The sequence below is a fragment of the Protopterus annectens genome, chromosome 8.part0, assembly GCF_019279795.1.
Source record: "Protopterus annectens isolate FY-2018-M chromosome 8.part0, PAN1.0, whole genome shotgun sequence".
NCBI classification, from domain to species: domain Eukaryota; kingdom Metazoa; phylum Chordata; order Ceratodontiformes; family Protopteridae; genus Protopterus; species Protopterus annectens.
In genome coordinates this window covers 62832430-62852247 of record NC_056741.1, presented here as the reverse complement: position 1 = coordinate 62852247, position 19818 = coordinate 62832430, and the positions used below count along the sequence as shown (strand labels likewise).

Below are 19818 nucleotides of genomic sequence, written 5' to 3'. Positions count from 1 at the left end.
TTTTGTTTTAATGTTATATATACTTCAGCGTATGAGGTTCCTTATACATATGTATTTTGTGCCTAATATAGAAGTCACAGCTCACCATGTGTTACAGCACCACTCCTGGCACTTGAATCTCCCCTCCAAAGGAAATGGATGGGCTGAAGGACTGCCACCAGGGGTTGTGTGGTTATCTCAGCACAGTATTTGGGTTGGTTGGCTGTAAAAAGTCAGGGAAAGCGTTTAATTTCAGCCAGTCAGGAGACATGCTTTACTTGTTCATCAGATGGAAGATGTAGTGAAAGCTGGTTTTTTTTTACAGCTTCCCTGTGTAGCTTGTGCTTTTTGCACAGACCTATCTCAATGATGTACTTCTTAGCTGTCAGGATGGTGGAGTGGTCTAAGGCACCAGATTCAAGGAATGAAATTCCATTCAGTAACATGGGCATTCTGCTCTACTAATGGAGACATGGGTTCAAGTCCCACTTCTGACAGTGCATTTTCTGCTACATTAAAGGTTGGTGTAATGGCTAAGGTGCTTATCTTACCAAACACAAGGTGTAGGGTTTGACTATCACATGAGGTAATTGGCTAGGCTTAAAATAGCACACAACGGGAGTTAGCCTAGTACTAATATATGAACCTGACTGAAAGTATTCTAGTGGTACTAACTACTTAGTTAGAAGCCTTATGGGTCAGGACCATTCCTTAGGATGGTGAAGCCAGACCACTGGAATGGCATGATGGCATTTAGCATGGCTGGAGGCAAACTGACAGAAAAGTTGTAGAGGATCCCTAGAACTTTCTTGTTTAGTACATGACTTAGAATTTCCTGGCCAGGTTAGAAAAATGTCGACAAAGTTTATGTATTTACCTTTTTGCCTTTTAAAGCTAATTATTTTCTGCAAGGACACACTAATGTTAAAACTGACTATTATATGGAGAAACTCAAATTTAAATCAAACAGTATTAACCATTTTGTTTATTTCTATGATTTTAGAGAAAACAAATCACCTTTCAACTGGGATCAGTGTCTCACTACAGAAAATTCTTCTTGGAGGTGGAACAGTAACAGCTGGAATTCTGTGCCTCATAATTATCATCTTCTGTATCAGACGATGTAGACAGGTATGAAAACACACTTTTACTGCAACTAATTCTAACAGCACTGGAAAGACTTTCCAAGAATGTCTCCCCCTACAGATAGCTAGTTCTTTTCTACTGGCACTTACAGGAATAAGTCACAGGTAATGACATGGTTCTTTTATTCTTACGGTAGTGTACTATTGGTATCAACTATGGGCCATATGCTCTGACTCCCGTCCTTCTATATAATGCTACAGTGCCAGCATACTCATTGATACCCACAGGTAGAGACAGGACTGTCAGCCTCTTATGAGCTTCCTACAGCAGTGGCCGTCAGTACCAGATATGGCTCCGGTACCAGAACTCCTTCCTCTGTATCTAGTATCACTGCACCATCATCATCTTCAACCTCCTTTTTTACCATTTTCTACATAGTGTTGGAGTGTTTTGTTATCTGCCACCATATCTCTATATTCATTGGCACTCTCCTACCTTCTTCAACACTCATGCCTGAATGTAGCAGGTCTTTTATCACACAGTCCATCTTCCTCTTTCTCAAAGTGCATTCAGTCTTGCCAGTATAAAAAGAGGGGCACATTTTGCAACAAGCAATGTAAATAACCTCTCTGCTCAAATAAATAAAACATTTACTAGCTCTTACATATTGATTACGTCCTTATATGTAAAGCTGCTCCATATTAGCTATGTGTGGACACTGATTACATGAGTCATAAATACACCCCTTTCCTGGTCCCTCATCTCATCTTGCCTTCCTCCAGTCTGCCCCAAATCTTCTTCACCAGATTGTCTTCTGCTTTTCTGCATATGTGGACAAACCATCGTAACCTGTCCTTTCTGATCTTTTCTAAAATTGGAGCTACTTTGGCTGCTGCTCTTATGTCCTCATTTCTTCATCTGTCCCACAGTGTGCATTCTGCCACCTGTATTATGCACTTCACCTCCATCACCTCTGGCTTCCTCAACTGCTCTGCCTTTACTGCCCAGGTTTCTGTACCATACAGTAGTACTGGTCGCTGCAGTGCTTTGTACACCTTACTTTACAGTTTCTCTGACATTCTTCTGTCGTATACTACACCTGACACTCTTTGCCAGTTGGCTACAGTCTGTCTGATTCTAACTTTGACCTCCTCATTCAGACTTCCTTTCTCCTCAGTCATACCTCCCAGATACTTGAAGCTGTTAACCTGTTCCACTATTTTCCCTTCTATCTCAGTTCTCAGCTTCTTCTGATTTCCTCCATTTGCTGCCATTACAACTGCCTTATCTACCCATGTGCCTTCAGTTTTACATTCCATTCCCCTATACTTTTCTAAAGTTCTTGCCCAGAGTCTGTCTGTAATACCACATTGTTAACAGCAACCTTGTTGTTGTCCCCTCCAGCCTCTTTGGTACCCTGTATCAATACCCAAAATATGATATTCACATGTAGTAACAGGACTGTGATATTGCTGACGCTGTTCCAAAGCTGTACCTGACTCTGTCCCCTGTATTAGTATTCTTGCACCAGCACCCCCCACCCCAGTGATATCCACAGGTAGTGACAGGTCTGTGACAATAATGAGATCTTTCACTGCATTAGTGTCCTGTCAGTACCAGCTATGGGTCTTGTACCATAACCTCCTGCCTGTATATAATGTCACTATATCAGCGCCCGGCATGACACTCACAGCTCACGAGAAGAGTATGACCCTGCTGAGAGCTTCCCACAGCAGTGCCTGTCAGTAGCAGCTATGAGTCTTGTACTGTGACCCCCTTCCTGTATATAATACCACTGTGCCAGTACCTGCAGTGACACTCATAGGTAGTGACAGGATTGTTACCCTGCTAAGAGCTTCCCACAGCAGTGCCTGTCAGTACCAGCTATGAGTCTTGTACTGTGACCCCCTTCCTGTATAAAATACCACTGTACCAGTACCTGCAGTGACACTCACAGATAGTGACAGGATTGTTACCCTGCTAAGAGCTTCCCACAGCAGTGCCTGTCAGTACCAGCTATGAGTCTTGTACTGTGACCCCCTTTCTGTATATAATACCACTGTACTAGTACCTGCAGTGATACTCATGGGTAGTGACAGGACTGTGAAACTGCTAACAGTTTCCCTCAGCATTGCTCATTAGTACCAGTTTTAGGTCTTCTACCTTAACCAATTCCCTTATATTTATTGACCTATGCCAGCGCATAGAATGACACCCACAGCTAGCGACAAGGTTGTGACACTGCTGACAATGCCCCATATCAGTACTGGGTAATACTGGGCAGTGCTGGCTATGTTACCTGTACACTGGCACTCTCCTCTACATCTTTTGCCCCTGTACTAGCACCAGCTGTGATACTGCTGAGAGCTTCCCCCAGGAGTATCTTGCTAGTAATAGCTGTGGGCTGACCTCCACCCCTTTCTACTGTACATGGAGGTTATGGACTTACCAGAATATTTGATCTGTAATAATGGAGCTTTCCTTTACAAGTTTATAGGACAGAGGCTGCAGACCATAGATCTATTTGGCAAACTTTTCCAGTGTGCTAGCATTGCTAAAGAGATGTTATGTATGTATGTGTATGCATGCAATGAACTTACAGCTTTTTTATTTGATAGAAATATACTCATCCTCTGTAATTTCTAGAGTGAGTCTTAGACCTTCCCACTTTTCTTACTGAGTAGAACCCTAGGACGGCATACCCTTAATAACTGTAGCCCCAAAGCAGATCTGGATTTGGAAATGGACACCAGTTTGGAATGTTTTGCAAATGTATTCAGGGAAGACAATGGGCAGGATTCACGAAGGCTTGCACGGAGTGTAAGAGACGTGCAACACTCCATGCAAGCCTTGCGATCCAGGAACAGCCCTAAACTCTGTGTAAGAGACCAGCTAAAACGTCTCTTACACGGACTGGGCGTGGACATGCTAAATACCTCACTTGCATCTGAAAGGTATGCAAATGAGGTACATTAGCGATCCACGAAGCAGAAACCAGTCCGTGTAGGAGACGTTTTAGCTGCAGAAATGTACTCAGTTGACAACTGAGTACATTTCTGCAAAATCCACAACGGAGCGATGTCAGCTCCAAAAAAAGGTTGCATATGATTCTGGCAGCATGCCAATGGCCAAATATGTGGCCATTGGCAAGATAACCCGATGCAAAACTATTAAAAATATAATTTTTTTTTTCGGCGATCGCCCATGTTTAAACCCAGCGCAGCCCCGCGCAAACGGGCTGCGCTGTATAAAACAATGAAAAAGAAGGTTATAAACCCACAAATGTGGGTTTCATGCAATACATGGAATGATAATGCAGGGACCAGCAGACTAAAACCAACATGGCCACCGTGTAGTGGTTGCTAAGGGGGGAAGCTGAGTCTAAGACATGTAACTAAGCATTAGTAGGCAATCTCATGTAAATGAGGGTTCGGATACTGAATCTCACAGTCACATACCAAATGAGCACAGTCTGAGTAGTGTAAGAGATACAAAAGGGGGAGAAATAGAGTAGGAGATAGGTGACATCACAGGGGGGAATGGTAGAAGGAAATGCAGTTCATTGGAGGCCAGTGTAACATGACAGATGACAGGCACAGATCATGGAAAGAGGTGTGCCACTAGATAAGTCATGGAAAGTCAAGAAATGGAAGGTGTACACTGTAACCTACACCAAAGTTTCTTGCTGGCCATGCATGTGCACGTGTGCACGCCATGAAGGGTGAGTAGGACAGTGTGCGCGTGTGTAAGTCAGTCTGAGCATGTGGGAGCGTGTTGGGAGATGTTTAACACTGTTTGCGCGGGTGTGCACGCGTGTAAGGCAGGCTGAGTATGTTGGAGGCTGTTGGCGGACGTGTAACAGTGTTTGTGCGGGTGTACACGCGTTTAAACCCGAATAAGTAGATTCTGAACCATGTAAGCATGTGTGCACGCGTGTAAGCCACTGTGAGCGTGTTTCAGATAGTATGCAAGTTGCTCCCCCCTGAGGAAACAGAGAGGAAAAAGGACGCAACAGAATTAATAGGAAGCTAGCAGGGATAACTGCTGAAGCTAGCAGGTGAAAACAATTAGAAGCAGGCAATTACACAGGCAGAATAGTAGCCCAGCCCAGCACCTAAAACTCTGCAAACAGTAGTGCAGGATGTTTCCATTAAGAGACACTGCAAGACAGGAGTAAGCTAATAGAAGTGAAAACTGAAAAAGCTTCACTCAGAGCAGAAATGTTAGGGGCTGCCATAGCTGTCATAATGAGACATAGGTGACTTGCTGAGGGTGGTGACAATGCAGATGCTGCCAGACAACCCACAGTGATGAGACGGAGAAGAGTGTACAGGCCCAGTGTCACCTACCATGGGTTACATGAGCTGGAGATAGTAGAGCGCTATAGAGTGGACAAAGAGCTCCTGCAGCAAATTGTTGAGCTGTGCAGGCCATGCCTCACACACAGAACCAACAGAGGGGAACCCATCCCAGTGGAAACCAAGGTATGTGTTGGCCTAAGAATACTAGCAACAGGTACCTTCCAGAGACCAACTGGCGATATGATGGGGATATCACAGGCATCAGCCTCCAGGGTACTGCACCAGTTCCTGGATGCCATGTCAGCACATGTCGGTGATCATGTATATTTCCCCAATGCCCGTGAGGTATTGGCCAGCAATATGCGTCTCTTCCAGCAAATAGTGGAATACCCTGAGGTACTGGGTGCTATAGACTGCACGCACATATGCATCAAAGCACCAGCAGGTGAGCGGGGTAGGGCCTACATTAACCGCAAGGGCTTCCCCTCCATCAACTGCCAGGTCGTGTGTGATGCCCAGGGCATAATAATGAATGTGTGTGCTGGTTGCCCTGGGAGTTATCACGATTCCCACATCTGGCATTTGACGCAGCTGTACCAGACATTTGCCAATGGGGACATCCCACACGGACACCTAGTGGGGGATGCAGGTTATGCACTGGAGCCATGGCTGATGACACCCATCAGAAACGCACACACACCTTAACAGGAACGCCATAATGAGGCACACGCACAAACACGTAATGTGATAGAGCGTGTGTTTGGGCTGCTTAAGTCACGGTTCCGGTGTCTGGACACATCTGGTGGAGCCTTGCAGTACACACCCACTACATGTACCCAAATTGTCATGGTATGCGCTATGCTACATAATATGATCTTGCAAAAACAGCTGCAGCAGGACCAGCATAGGGCCGGGCCAAACAGCCCCCCACCATTGCCAAGGCCATCACAGGCAGAGCGTGACTCGGAGGAGGAACAACCTGAGCCTGCCCCAGTAGGCAGAAGGAGGCGTGCCCAGTATGCCATGGCCTTGGCAAAGAGGCAACGCAGAGCACAGACACTGGCACAGTAGGAACCCTGGGAATGATTCACCTCTCTGACTCACTCATATAGTAACAGGGATGCCTAACATGACACAACCTGCTCTCAAACATGTACAGGGAGTGTAGTATGTGCATCCGACAGAGGCAGCCCTGCAGCACCACCTGAGGCATGATTGCCATGTGTTAAGCAATGTAACACCATCTAGTATATGCAAACATGAAGACCCTGCCTAACATCTCACCCTCACCAAGCATGATGCCACACTATGAAGACAAGAAGATCAAGTACAATAATTGGCTGAAGTAATGCAGTCAGTCAAAGGGGAGCCAATGTGTTACAGGCTGGAAAGATATGCGGAGTTTGACATGATGCACCACCTGCTAGGGGTGGCATGCACCTATCATGCCATGCCCCATGGATACTGGCAAAGGCTGTCAGTACCCACAGCATGCCCTGAATAGGTAAGTCTCAAAACACAAACCCAACCTCATAGGTTCTACAAGGGATAGGAACCTAGATGTAATACTACCCCATGACAGATGTACAAACAGCAAGATGTGTGCAGTGTAAACGCACACAGTAAGGAGAATGTAGATACCAATCCTGTAATAGAGAACTGGGCAAGGCTCACAGCAGCACCCTAACACTACCAGGTCACACCTCATACTGTTCTGTACAGCTGCAAAACATGGAACAAGCTACAAAAGGAGGGTGACTAGCAAGAAATGGCAAGTATAACCACACCCCCATGTTGGTACCACAACAAGAAGCAGCATGGAATATCCATGGTCAAATACCAATGGCTAAAACTGCTTCGCAGTATATAGCCTGCTGCAGACCACTGTCCTAATACCAGGAACAGCACCTGGCCTATGTCGGAATACATGAATATATCAAGCCCCCCAAACCACATTATATTGCTCGACTGAAAATACCCAGACATACACCGGTAGCATTGTACTAGCACCAACACAGTAGGAGAACATTACCCAGATTCCATAAACCAAAATTCCCAGGAACAATGTACTACCCCCACAAGAGGGGTAAGCATACTGGATGTGATAATCAGCAACATGTGTACTGGATGGCAAGATGAGAAGTGTACCCCTCACTGGTAAGACCAGACCATAGAGTAAGCACACTGGATATACACACCCTGACCCCAGTCCCTGGCCAGAATACCACAGTGAAAAACATGTGTAAAGTATAGGTTGCAGCCCTCAAAACCGATGTTGAATCCACAAAAGGCCCTGTGCAAGTGCAGAATATGGGACACACCACAGAACATGTTATACAGGCATTCCATGAACACAGCCAGGAATGCTTGGAGTATGCAATCACAAATAACAACAACACACAATGCCATACACGCAGACATCTGGCATGCTGGGCTCCAGCCATTACCAAACCATGCAAGAGAATGAGGAAGATACCACATGATAGAGCAAACATAAAAAGGGAAGTAATCACTGACCAGTAGTATGGCAACAACATATGTCCAAACATACAATCCACTAAGTCCAGCCACAACAAGTATAACCTATGAATCCAGAGGCAATGTGACGCCAGTACCAAGTACACAGACAACCACAACACCCCCGAATAAATACAAACATATGTGATAGTTGCATCCATGTATCCAAAGCAGAGGTTGAGCTCCAACAAGTCAGTACTGTCAACACTAGTCAGGAGGAGAAGGTAACCACATACACCACAAACCCAGTCCCACATAGACCTACCACAACTGTAAACCAAACACATAAACACAGACAAATATTCCCGGAGGCCTTAATTACAAACACACCACACCAACAGATGCCTCCAAAGTAGATCACAAGCAACCACAACCTTCAAACATAGCACATGCAACGAATAGTACGCAAAGCTGGTGTGCCAAACAGTCACAGGCCTGAAGGAGAAACAAATGCCTGATACAGTCGTAATAGGTGTCTGTATAGGCAGAAACACAGCTGTTCCACTCACCAGACTGAACAAGGGAAAGGGTAGAGTAAGCTGCTTGTAGGTAGCCACAAAATGCCACTTAACACAAGTACGCAGGTCACCCCAAAGCAAGCAGAAATATGATGCACTCAATGTCCATGCTGGTGTGAATTACCTGAGATGTACCTCCCTGGTCAACAACAAATGAGACATGGATGGTCCCTCCGAGTATGTACCCCAGGGCGGGATGACACTGGCTGTGTGCAGCATCCAACCTCACCAAGAATGATGCCACAGTACAAACACAGAATGCTCATGTTTAACAGCTGGCACAGTTACAGCTGTCAGTCCAAGAGGGTGTAATGTGTGTCTGCTTGAGATGTCAAGCATGACAAGCCATGCTGCTGTTACAGGGGTGGCTGTCAGCTGTTACCCGTGTGCGTCTGGATACTGGATAAGGCCTTTGCCGCCTCCATAGAGCCGTATGTAGGCAAGGCCAAAAAGACTACCCACCACCCTAGAAAACATAAGTGGTAGGAAACATAAGGGTAATGCTGACCAATGCCAGATGTGTAAACTGCAATATGCATGCCCCTGAGGCACTTCCCATTATGGAGAACATTGATGCCTGTCCAGTGACAGAAGCCTGCTGCAGGCCTAGTGATACCACACCAGCACTACTAGGTTATACCACATACCATGTGTTATGGCCCCAACACCTGCACCAAGACATCAAAGGCGGGGGAGTATCCATATGCAGCACAGACACCCATATAGCCAGGTAACTGACAATGCACAAAGCAGTGAACACCACCCATGTGCACATAACTGTAGTCAAAATTGCTGTACAGTCTGTAGCATGCGACAGACCACACTCTCACACACAAGAACCCCACCCAGACATCTGAAGACACTGGACAGTATGGATGTCCCACCAAATACCAGACAAGGTACACAAAGTACCACATAGGTGTCAAACCATTATGTATGCAAGGAGTCATCAGGGACCTAGGGACACAGGTCGACATTAATCTGTCATGTGACAGCCACAATGCCAATGTGGCTATGAAGACTGTTGATACTGGACACCGATCATGAAAGGATTCACACCAACATCAAACAGGGGTCACTGTGCCGCTGTACTGTTCCCTTATCAGACCCATAATCTAGTACAATGACTCATATGGGATGTACCATACGTGACACCTGCAGCGGTTCAGAAGACCTCATAGTTACCCCACCAACAGGATAAAGGGTGCGAAATATATGTCATATGCTGCCTGGCTGTAGACACCCCAGCTGACTGCAGTCACACACTGCCTACACAGAGGCATTGTATGTCTGTTGTACCAGGCCATGTCCAACACAGGAGTAATGGACATGCTACACCACAGGAAATCAAAGCCATTGGAGCTGTGAGTCACAGATGTCAACCTCAACACATAATGAAATAAGATGTGCTGGAGGGACAGATACATAACCCATAGGCTCCCCACACCCAGAAACAGGATCCCAATCCATGGTAGGCAGAGCCCCTCACTGACACCCCTCAACAGGAATATTGCCAAGTGGATGGATGACCGTACATGTATACTGGGGGTCCCCACTGTGTCACGACCAGACAGAGGCACAGTGAAGAACCTCATAAATGGCCATAATTGAACATAGCAAAAGGTGGCGAAAGACACACACACTATAGCTAGGCTTACCAATGGCCTACGGTGTCTAGCCTACTATGAACCCATGAACCTATGAAGATACAACACGTACAGGACACTAAGGATAATCACAAGGCTTACCCAACTGATGGTAGGAACCATGTTGGGCATCCACAGATATGCTCCGAATCACACAGATATTACAAACAACATACCAAACACACACATATTGCTAACATACAACCTGTCAGGTGCAGTGCAAACACCCCCTCCCCCCGAGTGCAAAATACCAATCCCAGCAGATGGTCCCCTGACATTGCAGATGCTGAGGTAACAGCCATCATCTGCAAAGCAGAACACACAGCAGCAAAGGTATGTGATGGTCTCCTGTGCTGAGGCCAACATGGACCCCAAGAGTAATGGAATGCAAAATCACACTACTGGCCAATGTCAGCCTTACCACAGGGTATGTACCCAAAGAGCAGTGTACAACAACAGTGGTCCATCACAACAAAGGTGCCGGGGGAAAAAGGGGGAAATGAACACCCCACAGCTAAGCCGACCAAAAAAGGTTGGGTAAAAACCCCCGCTGGACAATTTTACATCAGTACTGGGTAATACTGGGCAGTGCTGGCTATGTTACCTGTACACTGGCACTCTCCTCTACATCTTTTGCCCCTGTACTAGCACCAGCTGTGATACTGCTGAGAGCTTCCCCCAGGAGTATCTTGCTAGTAATAGCTGTGGGCTGACCTCCACCCCTTTCTACTGTACATGGAGGTTATGGACTTACCAGAATATTTGATCTGTAATAATGGAGCTTTCCTTTACAAGTTTATAGGACAGAGGCTGCAGACCATAGATCTATTTGGCAAACTTTTCCAGTGTGCTAGCATTGCTAAAGAGATGTTATGTATGTATGTGTATGCATGCAATGAACTTACAGCTTTTTTATTTGATAGAAATATACTCATCCTCTGTAATTTCTAGAGTGAGTCTTAGACCTTCCCACTTTTCTTACTGAGTAGAACCCTAGGACGGCATACCCTTAATAACTGTAGCCCCAAAGCAGATCTGGATTTGGAAATGGACACCAGTTTGGAATGTTTTGCAAATGTATTCAGGGAAGACAATGGGCAGGATTCACGAAGGCTTGCACGGAGTGTAAGAGACGTGCAACACTCCATGCAAGCCTTGCGATCCAGGAACAGCCCTAAACTCTGTGTAAGAGACCAGCTAAAACGTCTCTTACACGGACTGGGCGTGGACATGCTAAATACCTCACTTGCATCTGAAAGGTATGCAAATGAGGTACATTAGCGATCCACGAAGCAGAAACCAGTCCGTGTAGGAGACGTTTTGCAGAAATGTACTCAGTTGACAACTGAGTACATTTCTGCAAAATCCACAACGGAGCGATGTCAGCTCCAAAAAAGGTGCATATGATTCAGGCAGCATGCCAATGGCCAAATATGTGGCCATTGGCAAGATAACCCGATGCAAAACTATTAAAAATATAATTTTTTTTTCCGATGTTTAAACCCAGCGCAGCCAGCGCAAACGGGCGCTGTATAAAACAATGAAAAAGAAGGTTATAAACCCACAAATGTGGGTTTCATGCAATACATGGAATGATAATGCAGGGACCAGCAGACTAAAACCAACATGGCCACCGTGTAGTGGTTGCTAAGGGGGGAAGCTGAGTCTAAGACATGTAACTAAGCATTAGTAGGCAATCTCATGTAAATGAGGGTTCGGATACTGAATCTCACAGTCACATACCAAATGAGCACAGTCTGAGTAGTGTAAGAGATACAAAAGGGGGAGAAATAGAGTAGGAGATAGGTGACATCACAGGGGGGAATGGTAGAAGGAAATGCAGTTCATTGGAGGCCAGTGTAACATGACAGATGACAGGCACAGATCATGGAAAGAGGTGTGCCACTAGATAAGTCATGGAAAGTCAAGAAATGGAAGGTGTACACTGTAACCTACACCAAAGTTTCTTGCTGGCCATGCATGTGCACGTGTGCACGCCATGAAGGGTGAGTAGGACAGTGTGCGCGTGTGTAAGTCAGTCTGAGCATGTGGGAGCGTGTTGGGAGATGTTTAACACTGTTTGCGCGGGTGTGCACGCGTGTAAGGCAGGCTGAGTATGTTGGAGGCTGTTGGCGGACGTGTAACAGTGTTTGTGCGGGTGTACGCGCGTTTAAATCTGAATAAGTAGATTCTGAACCATGTAAGCATGTGTGCACGCGTGTAAGCCACTGTGAGCGTGTTTCAGATAGTATGCAAGTTGCTCCCCCCTGAGGAAACAGAGAGGAAAAAGGACGCAACAGAATTAATAGGAAGCTAGCAGGGATAACTGCTGAAGCTAGCAGGTGAAAACAATTAGAAGCAGGCAATTACACAGGCAGAATAGTAGCCCAGCCCAGCACCTAAAACTCTGCAAACAGTAGTGCAGGATGTTTCCATTAAGAGACACTGCAAGACAGGAGTAAGCTAATAGAAGTGAAAACTGAAAAAGCTTCACTCAGAGCAGAAATGTTAGGGGCTGCCATAGCTGTCATAATGAGACATAGGTGACTTGCTGAGGGTGGTGACAATGCAGATGCTGCCAGACAACCCACAGTGATGAGACGGAGAAGAGTGTACAGGCCCAGTGTCACCTACCATGGGTTACATGAGCTGGAGATAGTAGAGCGCTATAGAGTGGACAAAGAGCTCCTGCAGCAAATTGTTGAGCTGTGCAGGCCATGCCTCACACACAGAACCAACAGAGGGGAACCCATCCCAGTGGAAACCAAGGTATGTGTTGGCCTAAGAATACTAGCAACAGGTACCTTCCAGAGACCAACTGGCGATATGATGGGGATATCACAGGCATCAGCCTCCAGGGTACTGCACCAGTTCCTGGATGCCATGTCAGCACATGTCGGTGATCATGTATATTTCCCCAATGCCCGTGAGGTATTGGCCAGCAATATGCGTCTCTTCCAGCAAATAGTGGAATACCCTGAGGTACTGGGTGCTATAGACTGCACGCACATATGCATCAAAGCACCAGCAGGTGAGCGGGGTAGGGCCTACATTAACCGCAAGGGCTTCCACCATCAACTGCCAGGTCGTGTGTGATGCCCAGGGCATAATAATGAATGTGTGTGCTGGTTGCCCTGGGAGTTATCACGATTCCCACATCTGGCATTTGACGCAGCTGTACCAGACATTTGCCAATGGGGACATCCCACACGGACACCTAGTGGGGGATGCAGGTTATGCACTGGAGCCATGGCTGATGACACCCATCAGAAACGCACACACCTTAACAGGAACGCCATAATGAGGCACACGCACAAACACGTAATGTGATAGAGCGTGTGTTTGGGCTGCTTAAGTCACGGTTCCGGTGTCTGGACACATCTGGTGGAGCCTTGCAGTACACACCCACTACATGTACCCAAATTGTCATGGTATGCGCTATGCTACATAATATGATCTTGCAAAAACAGCTGCAGCAGGACCAGCATAGGGCCAGGCCAAACAGCCCCCACCATTGCCAAGGCCATCACAGGCAGAGCGTGACTCGGAGGAGGAACAACCTGAGCCTGCCCCAGTAGGCAGAAGGAGGCGTGCCCAGTATGCCATGGCCTTGGCAAAGAGGCAACGCATAGCACATACACTGGCACAGTAGGAACCCTGGGAATGATACCCCTCTCTGACTCACTCATATAGTAACAGGGATGCCTAACATGACACAACCTGCTCTCAAACATGTACAGGGAGTGTAGTATGTGCATCCGACAGAGGCAGCCCTGCAGCACCACCTGAGGCATGATTGCCATGTGTTAAGCAATGTAACACCATCTAGTATATGCAAACATGAAGACCCTGCCTAACATCTCACCCTCACCAAGCATGATGCCACACTATGAAGACAAGAAGATCAAGTACAATAATTGGCTGAAGTAATGCAGTCAGTCAAAGGGGAGCCAATGTGTTACAGGCTGGAAAGATATGCGGAGTTTGACATGATGCACCACCTGCTAGGGGTGGCATGCACCTATCATGCCATGCCCCATGGATACTGGCAAAGGCTGTCAGTACCCACAGCATGCCCTGAATAGGTAAGTCTCAAAACACAAACCCAACCTCATAGGTTCTACAAGGGATAGGAACCTAGATGTAATACTACCCCATGACAGATGTACAAACAGCAAGATGTGTGCAGTGTAAACGCACACAGTAAGGAGAATGTAGATACCAATCCTGTAATAGAGAACTGGGCAAGGCTCACAGCAGCACCCTAACACTACCAGGTCACACCTCATACTGTTCTGTACAGCTGCAAAACATGGAACAAGCTACAAAAGGAGGGTGACTAGCAAGAAATGGCAAGTATAACCACACCGCCATGTTGGTACCACAACAAGAAGCAGCATGGAATATCCATGGTCAAATACCAATGGCTAAAACTGCTTCGCAGTATATAGCCTGCTGCAGACCACTGTCCTAATACCAGGAACAGCACCTGGCCTATGTCGGAATACATGAATATATCAAGCCCCCCAAACCACATTATATTGCTCGACTGAAAATACCCAGACATACACCGGTAGCATTGTACTAGCACCAACACAGTAGGAGAACATTACCCAGATTCCATAAACCAAAATTCCCAGGAACAATGTACTACCCCCACAAGAGGGGTAAGCATACTGGATGTGATAATCAGCAACATGTGTACTGGATGGCAAGATGAGAAGTGTACCCCTCACTGGTAAGACCAGACCATAGAGTAAGCACACTGGATATACACACCCTGACCCCAGTCCCTGGCCAGAATACCACAGTGAAAAACATGTGTAAAGTATAGGTTGCAGCCCTCAAAACCGATGTTGAATCCACAAAGGCCCTGTGCAAGTGCAGAATATGGGACACACCACAGAACATGTTATACAGGCATTCCATGAACACAGCCAGGAATGCTTGGAGTATGCAATCACAAATAACAACAACACACAATGCCATACACGCAGACATCTGGCATGCTGGGCTCCAGCCATTACCAAACCATGCAAGAGAATGAGGAAGATACCACATGATAGAGCAAACATAAAAGGGAAGTAATCACTGACCAGTAGTATGGCAACAACATATGTCCAAACATACAATCCACTAAGTCCAGCCACAACAAGTATAACCTATGAATCCAGAGGCAATGTGACGCCAGTACCAAGTACACAGACAACCACAACACCCCCGAATAAATACAAACATATGTGATAGTTGCATCCATGTATCCAAAGCAGAGGTTGAGCTCCAACAAGTCAGTACTGTCAACACTAGTCAGGAGGAGAAGGTAACCACATACACCACAAACCCAGTCCCACATAGACCTACCACAACTGTAAACCAAACACATAAACACAGACAAATATTCCCGAGGCCTTAATTACAAACACACCACACCAACAGATGCCTCCAAAGTAGATCACAAGCAACCACAACCTTCAAACATAGCACATGCAACGAATAGTACGCAAAGCTGGTGTGCCAAACAGTCACAGGCCTGAAGGAGAAACAAATGCCTGATACAGTCGTAATAGGTGTCTGTATAGGCAGAAACACAGCTGTTCCACTCACCAGACTGAACAAGGGAAAGGGTAGAGTAAGCTGCTTGTAGGTAGCCACAAAATGCCACTTAACACAAGTACGCAGGTCACCCCAAAGCAAGCAGAAATATGATGCACTCAATGTCCATGCTGGTGTGAATTACCTGAGATGTACCTCCCTGGTCAACAACAAATGAGACATGGATGGTCCCTCCGAGTATGTACCCCAGGGCGGGATGACACTGGCTGTGTGCAGCATCCAACCCTCACCAAGAATGATGCCACAGTACAAACACAGAATGCTCATGTTTAACAGCTGGCACAGTTACAGCTGTCAGTCCAAGAGGGTGTAATGTGTGTCTGCTTGAGATGTCAAGCATGACAAGCCATGCTGCTGTTACAGGGTGGCTGTCAGCTGTTACCCGTGTGCGTCTGGAAACTGGATAAGGCCTTTGCCGCCTCCATAGAGCCGTTATGTAGGCAAGGCCAAAAGACTACCCACCACCCTAGAAAACATAAGTGGTAGGAAACATAAGGGTAATGCTGACCAATGCCAGATGTGTAAACTGCAATATGCATGCCCCTGAGGCACTTCCCATTATGGAGAACATTGATGCCTGTCCAGTGACAGAAGCCTGCTGCAGGCCTAGTGATACCACACCAGCACTACTAGGTTATACCACATACCATGTGTTATGGCCCCAACACCTGCACCAAGACATCAAAGGCGGGGGAGTATCCATATGCAGCACAGACACCCATATAGCCAGGTAACTGACAATGCACAAAGCAGTGAACACCACCCATGTGCACATAACTGTAGTCAAAATTGCTGTACAGTCTGTAGCATGCGACAGACCACACTCTCACACACAAGAACCCCACCCAGACATCTGAAGACACTGGACAGTATGGATGTCCCACCAAATACCAGACAAGGTACACAAAGTACCACATAGGTGTCAAACCATTATGTATGCAAGGAGTCATCAGGGACCTAGGGACACAGGTCGACATTAATCTGTCATGTGACAGCCACAATGCCAATGTGGCTATGAAGACTGTTGATACTGGACACCGTATCATGAAAGGATTCACACCAACATCAAACAGGGGTCACTGTGCCGCTGTACTGTTCCCTTATCAGACCCATAATCTAGTACAATGACTCATATGGGATGTACCATACGTGACACCTGCAGCGGTTCGGAAGACCTCATAGTTACCCCACCAACAGGATAAAGTGAAATATATGTCATATGCTGCCTGGCTGTAGACACCCCAGCTGACTGCAGTCACACACTGCCTACACAGAGGCATTGTATGTCTGTTGTACCAGGCCATGTCCAACACAGGAGTAATGGACATGCTACACCACAGGAAATCAAAGCCATTGGAGCTGTGAGTCACAGATGTCAACCTCAACACATAATGAAATAAGATGTGCTGGAGGGACAGATACATAACCCATAGGCTCCCCACACCCAGAAACAGGATCCCAATCCATGGTAGGCAGAGCCCTCACTGACACCCCTCAACAGGAATATTGCCAAGTGGATGGATGACCGTACATGTATACTGGGGTCCCCACTGTGTCACGACTTCAGACAGAGGCACAGTGAAGAACCTCATAAATGGCCATAATTGAACATAGCAAGGGGTGGCGAAAGACACACACACTCTAGCTAGGCTTACCAATGGCCTAGGGTGTCTAGCCTACTATGAACCCATGAACCTATGAAGATACAACACGTACAGGACACTAAGGATAATCACAAGGCTTACCCAACTGATGGTAGGAACCATGTTGGGCATCCACAGATATGCTCCGAATCACACAGATATTACAAACAACATACCAAACACACACATATTGCTAACATACAACCTGTCAGGTGCAGTGCAAACACCCCCTCCCCCCGAGTGCAAAATACCAATCCCAGCAGATGGTCCCCTGACATTGCAGATGCTGAGGTAACAGCCATCATCTGCAAAGCAGAACACACAGCAGCAAAGGTATGTGATGGTCTCCTGTGCTGAGGCCAACATGGACCCCAAGAGTAATGGAATGCAAAATCACACTACTGGCCAATGTCAGCCTTACCACAGGGTATGTACCCAAAGAGCAGTGTACAACAACAGTGGTCCATCACAACAAAGGTGTTGCCTGAATGGATACTCCAAACTACCACCCCAGGATCCTGACAAGCTTGTTCTGCACAGCTATGGAAAGGATCAGTATGTACCGCAGACAGAAGGCTAATGTGGACCTACTGATACGGGAACCTACACACTGTGGCTGTTGTAACTGCAGAACCGGCCCCTAAACATGTCTGACCCATTTGAAGCAGTCATTAAGGTCATTGATGAGGGCTATGTGGTCCACACAGCATAGCTGGACCGTGCACATGCTTCTAGACAATACCGTACGTGTTCAGTATGGATATGTTCACCAGCTTAAATATACACCCCTATGTCAGTAGAGGGGTTGCAAAGCAGACCAAGGACAGACCTGACATGGTCAGACATGCTGCATCCATGTCAGACTACAAAGCGGATATGAGTGGCATCCCACAAGGCCTGGTCTTGGCCCCCCCCACCCCCGTTCTGTATACATGTCCCATAGGTATAGGCCAACATGGAAGGACTGTGACTGAGCATGTATGCAGAGGAGTACAAACAGCCCACCGTATCCGATCCCCAGCTGACACAAGCAACCCACAAAAGGGCCACCTACAAACAGACAACCGTAGCCATAGCCATGTCAGCAAGCTAATCGCAGAACTGTGTATAGACAACCACTGTGGATATACAGTAAGTGCCCACAAATTACCACACAGGTGTTAACCCATGAGGCACCTAACATGTAATGTGAGACCTGGGTACAAAAGGTGATAAATAACCTGCACTGGACAAACATGTGTCTGTAGTGTTCGCAGAAACATGTACCATATACCCACCCAAACATGAAGGCTGGCAGATGTAGATAAGGGGAACTCACTCTGGCTCTGCAGCCATCCTCCATCAGCATCACAACTGACTACATTAGCCCCTGTGGGATATACCGCAGCAGACACCTCCAACAACTGTGAAGTCCACAACAGTACCCCACCAGGGGTAGCAAAGAGCCTGAACAGATGCCATGTGTTGCCTGAGTAAACAAACTGCAGCCCCACACACTGCCATCCTTCCCGGCTACAGGAAAGCTGTGCCTGATGTATGATGCCATGTCCAACCTGGAATGAATGAACATGTTGCACCTTGTACAATCTGAATGGCAGTGAGCTATGCACATGAGAGACCTGAACCCCAGCACTGACATACATAGGACAAGCTGTACAGAATGATCCATAACACAGAAGGCACCCCCACACTTCAGTAAACTCCTGGTACAGGTCAGCCAGAGTGCCACATATCGACACCCCTCAAGAGGCATCCTGATGAGTGTATGGGAGATGGTAGGCTACCCTGGGTATCACTGTTATGTCAGAGGTAGACAGAGGCACAGTATACCAACCATGACATATGTAATGGCAAACTCCAGTTAGAATGTGTGTCGAAGGACAAACACACCCTGTGACTACCATCAGAAATGGCCTAAGGAACATCGCTAGTGTTTGCCAATGTCTACCCATGTTGTGGAATACACTAGCAATGTTGGACGAGCCTGGTGTAGGTAGTCCATATCTGAACATATTGCAACATGGTCATATGTGCACAACTGGCCCCTACACAGTCTGTCGTGCTCACTATGAAGATGTCAAGCAGTGATAGGACTAAAGCCCAGGATACTGTCCACTACAGTGAAATGCCGAACCAGTACACTATACGGTACTACAGTATTAGGTCATTATGAAAGTATGTTGAGAACTGTCTGCAAAGTATCCCATGCAATTCCTGCAGGCACAGTATAATCCCTGTTGTGGCAGACACAAAGCAGTTGGCCAGTTAGTACACAACATGACACCCAGCACACAATCATAAACATGTGATAATGTCGAAGGTCACACACACCCAAATATGTGTTGGACTTCAGAGTACAACATATGGAAAGCTCACACTGGGCATGCTCGCACACTTTGATAAATGAGGCATATGTCAGACAACATGCCATGGAAAGGCTGAACTGGGCATGCTCACACACTTAGGCCATATCTCCGTGTAGCAGTTGGCCACACATATCTGGTATTTGTACGTG

At 46.7% G+C, this 19818-nt stretch overlaps 1 protein-coding gene across 2 annotated transcripts in view; it reads left to right on the top strand.

Annotated features, from left to right (window-relative positions):
* The window catches only part of LOC122808648, a 360612-nt gene that overhangs the window by 278142 nt on the left and 62652 nt on the right, over positions 1–19818 (top strand). For both annotated transcript variants that reach the window (XM_044079618.1, XM_044079617.1), the window contains exon 6: positions 983–1110. In XM_044079618.1, the coding sequence (XP_043935553.1) occupies positions 983–1110 (128 nt within the window). The remainder of the gene's footprint in view (positions 1–982; positions 1111–19818) is intronic.